The sequence below is a fragment of the Carassius carassius genome, chromosome 3, assembly GCF_963082965.1.
Source record: "Carassius carassius chromosome 3, fCarCar2.1, whole genome shotgun sequence".
In the NCBI taxonomy this organism is placed as follows: domain Eukaryota; kingdom Metazoa; phylum Chordata; class Actinopteri; order Cypriniformes; family Cyprinidae; genus Carassius; species Carassius carassius.
This window is the reverse complement of record NC_081757.1, coordinates 21333424-21342540: the sequence shown is the minus strand read 5'-3', so window position 1 is coordinate 21342540 and position 9117 is coordinate 21333424. Positions and strand designations below refer to the sequence as shown.

General features: G+C 37.3%; 1 protein-coding gene across 1 annotated transcript in view; it reads left to right on the top strand.

The window, feature by feature from the left end:
• The first annotated feature begins 741 nt into the window (after positions 1-741).
• Positions 742-9117, top strand: part of plxdc2b (plexin domain containing 2b) — a 57991-nt gene continuing 49615 nt past the window's right edge. Inside the window, exon 1 of the mRNA XM_059533808.1 lies at positions 742-1159. Coding sequence (XP_059389791.1) covers positions 1057-1159 — 103 coding nt within the window. The 5' untranslated portion in view covers positions 742-1056. The remainder of the gene's footprint in view (positions 1160-9117) is intronic.

Below are 9117 nucleotides of genomic sequence, written 5' to 3'. Positions count from 1 at the left end.
ATACTATAGAAAACTGATACATTCCGTTTTGTGTTTATTTATTTTGGGGGGAAAAATATCAGCATTTGAGTTGTGCACTATATATATATATATATATATATATATATATATATATATATATATATATATATATATATATATATATATATATATATATATGTTTTAATATATTCATATTATCTAGATTTTCTTTCAACATGTTCAGAGGTCTCAAAAATTAATTAGAAAAAAAAAATAACAAATGTTACATTTACTGTATACTGTACATTTGGTTTCATTATTTCCTGAATTTTAAACGTAGGTCTGATCATAAATGTCTGACGATGTGGACAACACAATTGTGGACAATTATTTTTTAATTATCTTTTTTGTCTAACAGCATATTAGTGCTTTGTTATATTTATGTAGGCTAATACAAATTGATAATACACTTGGATATATTTATATTAAAATATAAACAAATGTATTTTCTTATATGTGTCGTCTATATGAAGTGCTATGGACAGGTGGTTTTCTGGGTGTGCGTGATAGTGTTAATTCATTATTTTGATGATAATATAATGAGAAAAATGCACACACAAAAAAGTTTGTTTTTCTCTTGTGAATTGTGGAACTGTTGCTGTTTTAAAAACGTGTGACGTGTTTTGTCTTATGAATCAGTGAACCGTGTTTTCATGAAAACAGCGGCTCTAATGCCAAATCACCTTCATGACTGAGAAGCCCCCAAGCAACTCAGATTCAGGAGTCAGGACACTATTGGTGGTGCGTCTGTGACGCCATCTACACCTCCTGGTTTTGTCGTGAATGCATGGATAAGAGGCGAGCTGGACTGGGCTGTCTTTTAGACTATCTCTAACTCTGCTAGGATTAGTTTGGGTCTGGAGTCTGAAGGAAACGCGTCGTTATCGGGAGCGCGAATCCTCCAATAGTCGCATCACAGCAGCGGGCGCGGAACGCTCAGCGACTGACCAGCGACTGTTTGTCTTTATTTTACATCTTCTTTGGCAACGACAGAGCAAAAGAAACTGAGGACTTCTGCCTCAGTAGATATCTGATATGGCGGGTTCAAGCACGCTCAATGTGTTTGTGGGAATTGTTCTAGTTTTACACGCTTTGGGAAGTGTTTTCCAGATCACCACAGGAGAATTAACGGCGGAAGGTGAGTGCTCGTGGACTCCAGTATACGCTGCATTGATGACGGGAGTTTGTTTTGGCTATAGGGATGTGGAAAATCAGGTATTCACACCATGACCTAAGCCTATGTCTATTCGTCATGTACACCTTCGATATTGCCTATATGGCTTGTAGGCTAAAATGAAAATACTGAATGCATTTTCATAAAAAGTTGATATAGGCTACCTTTATTCCATCTCATCAAGTCAACCCATCTCAATATGGGTTGAGCGTGTGGTTTTGCTGTGCTGTATGTATGCCAGACTATGTTTATCAGCAGCTGTTTTCAAGCGGTAGTTATGTGAACGTATTATCGCTTCTTGCAGAAAGAATATGAGTGGGAAAATCTTGTAGGCTACCTTCAGCTTCTTTTATGTGGAGCAGGATTGTTTTCGTTGACTGCCCTGAAGCACATACAGTAACCTGTTCATCACTGGAGCAGCTATTGGGTTTAATCGCCTTCTGCTGTGTCGTTTCACACTGCGCAAGGTTATTTAACATGAGACACAGGAGGCTTCAACAGACTGTACTCAAACTGTTATTCGCCATGTGCACATTTTAAGAGTAAAGTACACTGGATTCATTGACTCTTTCTCGAGTCATAAATTCCTAAGTGTTGCTATGTTTCGACCCATCCGACTTGAGCTCATTGTGTCCGAATTATAACCTGCCTTTGTCTTTCTGTCTGTCTGGGCCTCTTTCTCGTATAGAGATACTATTTGACCGATTTCGCAAGAGTACGAAAGCTGCAGTTCTGAATATCAGCACGATTTTCAGAATAACAGCATAATATAGCAGATGGTATACCACTCAAAAGGAATAGTTCTCCCAAAAATGAAAGAGGGTGAGTTTACTCACCTCCAGGCCTTCTGACTTTTTTTCTTCAATAGAGCAGTAAATCATTTTTTTTTTGCTGAAACTGTATACCTTATTGATTCATACATTTATAGTCAGCAGCTGTCAGTTTTTGAGAATTACCAAAAAAAAAAAAAGCATATCAAGGAACACAAAATGAACACCCCTGGCCCCTGACAATTGAAATCTAAAGAAGCGAAACGATTGGTCTTTGCAGTAAACAGAATTATTTACAATATTATTACCTATATTCCACAGCGTCAGGCAAACGTGGAAGTCTGATTCTTTTGTGCAAAATGGTTCTTTTGGACATTATGTTTCTGGTTCAAATAACCGATTCACCAGTTCACGTACTGACGTAGGGCCTGTAGGCAATTATTAAAGCACCCAATAATGATGTGAAACATGGATGTTGTAGATGTCTAATGCATATAACATTAATAAACTAGTCTTTATTAGTTTGCCACATTTTCACATAAACAATGCGAAACCAAAAAACCTAATTTCACCTCTTCTTTCAAGTGCTCAGCCATCACAGGCTTTTTTTCAGTCTGAACTGTATTCTCGGTTCAGTGTACTGTTGGAGTAAGAGGAGTGCTGAATGAGTTGGCAAAATCCAGCTATATAGCATCTTATATGCATTTTTTATTTATTTTAAAAAATCACCTACATCTCTGGTGGCCTGAGGGCTAGTAAATTTGTGAACAAAATTCTTTCCGAATGAAGCTAAAAAATTTAGTCTGTCATTGAGCAGTGCAAACATAGAACATTGCAGCGGCAGCAAATTTGATCATTCAATTCTAACTAAACTCAACTTTGTAAGAGAAACCCTGCTGCAAGCAGTGAACTCTTGACTATGATGACATGTTTCAGTGGTAATCAGCATCGCAATCCTGATATATATAAAAATGTATATACTTTAATTAGACTATTCTAATCTGCTCTTATCAATCTCAGTTTTTTTCCTCTTTTTGAAAGTCATGAAAACACTATTTTGGAGATATCTTTGGGAATGGATTACTTTAATAATATTTTACTTTATTTTTAATAACATTCAGGTGCCTTTTACAAGTTAACTTTAAGACAGCAAATGAAATCCAAATTGATGATTCTTGTTTTTTTTAAATGGAATATTGGAGTGTTTAATATGCCGTTGTGAGTGCTGGACAATAATCCTTCCCTCTAGCAAACTGTAACTCACATCAGATTGCAGCAATTACCAAATGACGACAATTCAATGATCCAGTCATTTCCCAATGGATAAAATAAAGCCCTGCCATTCATTTTTCTAGTTTGAGAAGCCATTTCACTCAGATAAACATTACAGTAAGTGATAAAAGACTATCACAATTTCAGTTTCATGCCGACATTAATCACTCACCTCTCGTGGTTTGCTTTATGCAAAATAATATTTGTTGTTAGATACCATACTTAAATAAGAAATGCAAATAAAATGAAAAAAATAAATACATTTTATTATTGATTTGCAATATGTTTCCAGCTTGAATGTGTGATATGTCAAAACATTGAATGCCCAACTTGGAAGTAGGGGATTTCCAAGTGCACTTGAAGGCAGCCTGACACACAAATCAGCACTCAGGCCGCTTGGCCAATCAAACCGGAACTAACTGCTGTGGAAAGGGTGTTGCTCCATTGAAGAGGTGGTTTGATGTTCCTGTTTTTTATAAAGTATTCCAAATTCTGAAACAAACAGAACTCTGTGACCTAGTTTGTAGCCTACTTTACTGGCATTGGCAGGATGGAAACTGCATGTGAGTTTTGGACAAAACAAAAACAAAAAACACTGCAGCATATGTCTCTCACATGTGAACATTGAGTATGGTTGTGTGTGTTTTTGCATAATAGCTGATCTTTTATTTCTTGTGATAGAGTAAACAACAAAGTAGGCCAAGGGTTCTAAAGCATTACATAAGCCAGACGATGGTGATTCACATATGATATTGTGATAATCATGACTTTCCTGCCTCATGCAGATACAGATCCTGAGACTGAGCAAGTGGTAAACGTGTTCAGACAATTCTGAATACAAAATCACATATTTGGTTGATAGATAAAAACAGAGTCAACCCTCACAATGATTTTCAGTTCTTCCTCTAATACTAGATATTTGTTATATATAAATTGATTGACATTGGTTTAAGATACAGTGGTTTAAAGGGAACAAAGCCTTATTGCTGGTTCTTTTATAAGCAGAAAGTGAAAAAAGACTTTACTCAACAAGAAAGGTTTATGAATTATAATTCATATTTATTAAAAGGAGTATATCGCCAGTCTGCTATAGGTGATACAGGAAAAGCAGACTCTGAAACTGCAGAGATGTAGAAAAGGAGAGATGGTGAGAATGTGGGGCCCCCACAGTTCTTAAGCAGTTCATCCAATGGGTTGGGTTTAGCTTTGTATTCAGTCTGATTTTTTTTTTGTCACCCCCTCCCTTTGGCTCCTCTCCTTTTCTCTCTCTGCCCTCAATTTCTTCCTAAGGGTTATACCTTTTACCATAACATTTTTTTTCTCTTTAGAGAGCTTTAGTGAATAATAAGAAAGCCATTTTGTACTGTATTGTACAAAACAAAACAAAAAACCTTAAACTGTGTTCAGATCCCAATCCAGGTAAAGTTAAACCCTGAAGTCTGAATGTTTGTTTCTTGCATTGGACCTCTCAGTATGTTAAATTGAAGAGCATTCCCCTGTGGAGATTTTTACCAGTTGCACAGGTCAAATTTTCACTGTTTTTAGTCCTTGGCCCTGCACATCTACTCACCGTGAAATCTCTTTGGGAGTGATGTAAAGCTATAATATCTTATCAAAACATTGAATCCAGAGCTGCTCCAGGGCTTTAGACCACCTTAGAGCTTGGGCGATGTCTTTGGCCCTGGATTATCAATCCATTATACCTTGGCAGCAATAGAAAACTACATCTTGGCAGCTCAAACCCATCACACTGAGCATCTCTAGATTGTGCCAGCTTGTACCCTGTAATTGTTTTTCTCTTACTTGAATGTTCACAGCTCACATGAGCAGTCAGGTAACTTCATCTCTTCATGTGGTCGAGATGTGCATCTCTTGTACACATAAAGTTGCAGTCTCTCGGCTCATGGCCCAGATAAAGCATTATTTATAGAGTATGCTGGCCATCTGCAGTGCTGTGTCAGAAAAGACTTTATTAATAGGAGTGAAGAGCTGGGTGTGTTTCTCTCCCCACCGATACAACAATATTAATAGTTGGCTGCTAAACACAATGGAGCAAAGTACGAATTTGATACAATAATGCTTACATTAAATGCTATTCAAAACATTTAATTTATGGTGAAGACATGCACACGGAAATGTACAGATATGTTACAGGTACCATATTCTTGTTCACATCTGATTCTCTTAATCTCTTGCAAGTCAAGAATATGGCAGATATTTATAAAGGATTAGAGTGACTATGTATATATCAGGTTCAACTTCCATCTTTGACATTTCATAGTATCCAAAAGGGCTCCCAGTAGTGTGTGTCATTCTTATCTAAAGACTTCTAGAAGTGCGTTTGTTTTGGTCTTCAGTGATTCTGGTCTGGATTATGTATTGGACATGTACTGGCTGTGAAAATGTGAACTTTGAACTATAGGTGGACATTAAATGTTTTCTCGAAACGTCCTGTTATTATTTTTTTTCCTTCCACCCTTGAAGAATAAAGTAAGAAATTATCATTTAAATGGATATATTGAGAATTATACCATGCCAAGTGTTTACTTTTGGAGTTGTCCTTTAGTAACAGATAGTTGTGGTTGCTCCATCTGGACGTCATTAGAGTTGCACATCATTCCTGCATATTTTCCATCTCTCTCCTTTTCCTGTAAATCTTTTGCCTAACAAGACTGTCTGAAGCTTCATTCTCACAACCCTGAGCATGTTTGAATGGAGCCTGTAGGTGTGACCGTATATGAGACAGCAAGACGATTGAAGACAGCATGAGCTCATTGGGTATTTTTCAATCCTGATTTTCCTTAACTTGACTAAGTTGGATATGAATCTCTCTCTCTCACACACACACACACACACACACACACACACACACACACACTCACACAGTTCAGACAGAATTAGGCCTCCTGGCATCAAGTCGGCATCAAGTTAACTGACCATAGCACTGATGCACAGCCTGTTTCTAATACACAGCCTGGTTCTAAGTTCATCATCCATCATAATGCCAAAAGCAGCAGCCTCCCACACAGACAAACTCATGCACACAAAAAACGAGCTCTGCAGAGGCATCCAGTGGAACTTCCACTGACCTTCATGTCTCTCAGAAGTGACTGCTGTAGGGGGAGAAGGCCGATTGTAGGAAGATCCTTGAAGGAGAGTGGGAGAGAAGCAAAGAAAGACATAATGCAAAAAGAAAGAGCGCGGCACTACATAGTCAGATGATGGGAAAAGAATTAGTCAGAGAAAACAGATGAAAAACAATAGATGTTGGGCAAGACAGTCATTTGGAATGAGCTGGTTTGAATGCTTAGGGAGATCATACATTGCAGGCTCTGCAGTTTTCTTTTGCTTCTTTCAGCATGGCGGGTAAGTGAATGGATGTCTTGAGTCAGGCTTTATCTCTCCTTGAATGAGTTCCTAAGAAAGCATGAATAGAGCTATGAAGAAAAGGATAGAGGGGGTCCTTCTGGGTAGGTATGCTTGCAGGGCCTGACTGTTGTTCCCAGACACACCACTATGCATCTGCAGATCCATTAACAAAAACTAATATCACACTTTATAAATGAACAGTCACGCTCAAAGTGGTATGAAGCTGTTCAGTTACATTTGCCACAAAAGAAGTGGAAGGTAAAAGTACGCCTCAAGCTTAACCAGACTAAATCGCATTTAAAAAATTGCACCACATGACCTCACTGAATACAGCTGTGAAAGAGAGAGGGAGGAGAGAGAGAGAGAGAGAGTTTCTTGGTGAAAGTCACAGAGGTTTCCAGTAGTTGTCTTTTGTGCTCTAAGCCTCTTGTGTGTTTCACATGCTCACAATGCTTTTCAGGCTTCCAGCGGTGCTTTTGTTTTCAATTCTTGCCTGGATCTCTTTCCTTCTTTCTCTGCCATTCCTTGTCTTTCTCTCCAGGGCTGCAATAATGGTACTCGGTATGAGGTCCTTTTCTTCATAGCTTAGCTAATTACCTATCAACAAAAGTTAATTACACCGCTCTGAAGTGTTTGTTAGTCTTCACAAACATATTCAATGTACTATTCTCAAACATAGCCGACTAACAGCAGATCATGTGTGCTATTAACCTCAATTGTGCATTTACACATTAAACGTGTAGACTGGGTGCTTTTTTAACTTCCTAAAAAAAACAGAGGCTGGGTAGATGCTATAATCTGCTCTCATGATACTTAAAAGGATTTCTTGCACCTGTTCATGTGCACTGACCCAAACGTAAGTAGTGAATGCAGAGCATCTAGTGACTTTAGAACAGAGCTTCTAGTGTGAATGAGATGGAATGGGTGATGAGGCAGAGAGATTGGAATAGCAAGAAGTAGTAAATGTGTCCCTCAGGAATTGTGTGTGTGTGTGTGTGTGTGTGTGTGTAGAGTGTCACTGTGGGGGGTTAGCAGAGGTTGGCTCAAGGGGAATGAAAGTTTCAGTTCACTCATGCAAACTCACAAGCACTCGAGTGCTAGGCAAAGGACAATTAACCAGAATGCTTCTTCTCATGAAGATTGTTCCTTTTGGATTACATTTTCTTTTGGCAGGACGTTGTGTTTGCTTGTATGTCTAGTTTTGCTGCCCCATTTATCATGCAGATCTAAACATCTTTTTAAGTATTCACTCAGGTCATTTCTAATAAAATATCTCTTACTTCCTCTTATTTTCCTCTTATGGACTTTGCATTGACTTTCTATTTAATCATATTTTTAATTTTGTTGGTTTTTAGTTTTCTTTCTGGAGACTTTCCACAACAAATATTTATATTGGAGAAAGAAAAAAAATAGCATCATTATATATATATATATATATATATATATATATATATATATATATACATAAAAAATAACATTAAACATCATTCAGAACATAAACCCAACAACAAACGTATGTTATGTTGTTTTATAATGTAACATGCTATTTTATGCTCACACACACACTCTATAAGTACATATAATAAAAGAAAAACATAAAGCTACCTAAATATTTTAGGAAGGTGCTTCTGCACAAGGAGATCAACATAGGACGTACTTGACATCAAATAGTTTGAATATCCCTGATCTAGAATCATTTCAATATATATTACAATATTTTGGAGAATTTCTTAAGTATAAATACCTCAAATTTGACAAAGTTGGCCAGAGTTCATCTAAAGATAATGGACTTTGTGTAACCCTTATACAGCAAAATATGGTTGTCACTTCTCTATTTTTAAATGAGGTTCAATTTAGAAAATCACAGAAAGAGTAGTATATGTCTTTGCAAATTTTGATATTGTCTTTCTCCACATTGTTTTCTCCCACCAGCCCTGAGTTCTCAAACACATACAGTCCAGAGAGACTGGTTTTTAAAAGCAGCACTTTAACAAGCATTAACAAAACACCACACCCTTGTACTAGACATTCATGTCTCTGGCTGCTAATATTTCATCAAAAATAGCTAACACCAAATGGCCTATGGCATTTTCAAAATATCGGTCTGTTTGTTTGAGTCTCCCCACCAATTCAGTGCAGCTACATCGACTCAATAGTGTGAGTTTTGGGCAGGACTGTCTGTTTGGATGACCGATGGCAGACTGGGCAGTGTTTGTAAAAACCATTTGTCATTATTTTTGCAATTTTATTTAATGCTAGTAGGGTTATTAAATCTTTTCTCCCAAGCCTTTTGTACTTTGGGAATTAATAAACTCTGACTGTTTATTTTTGCCTAAAAGTTATTTTTCAAAATAATATGTTCAGTCTCTCAGTAGCACATTAATTCCCGACTTATGTTCATGATGGTGTTTTCAGCTGCATGCAAGCCTTAACAGGACTGTGTGGGCTATGACTAACTCAGACTTTAACAATAAAGCTTTGTGTTTCTGCAACTGGAACTGTGTCTGTGTG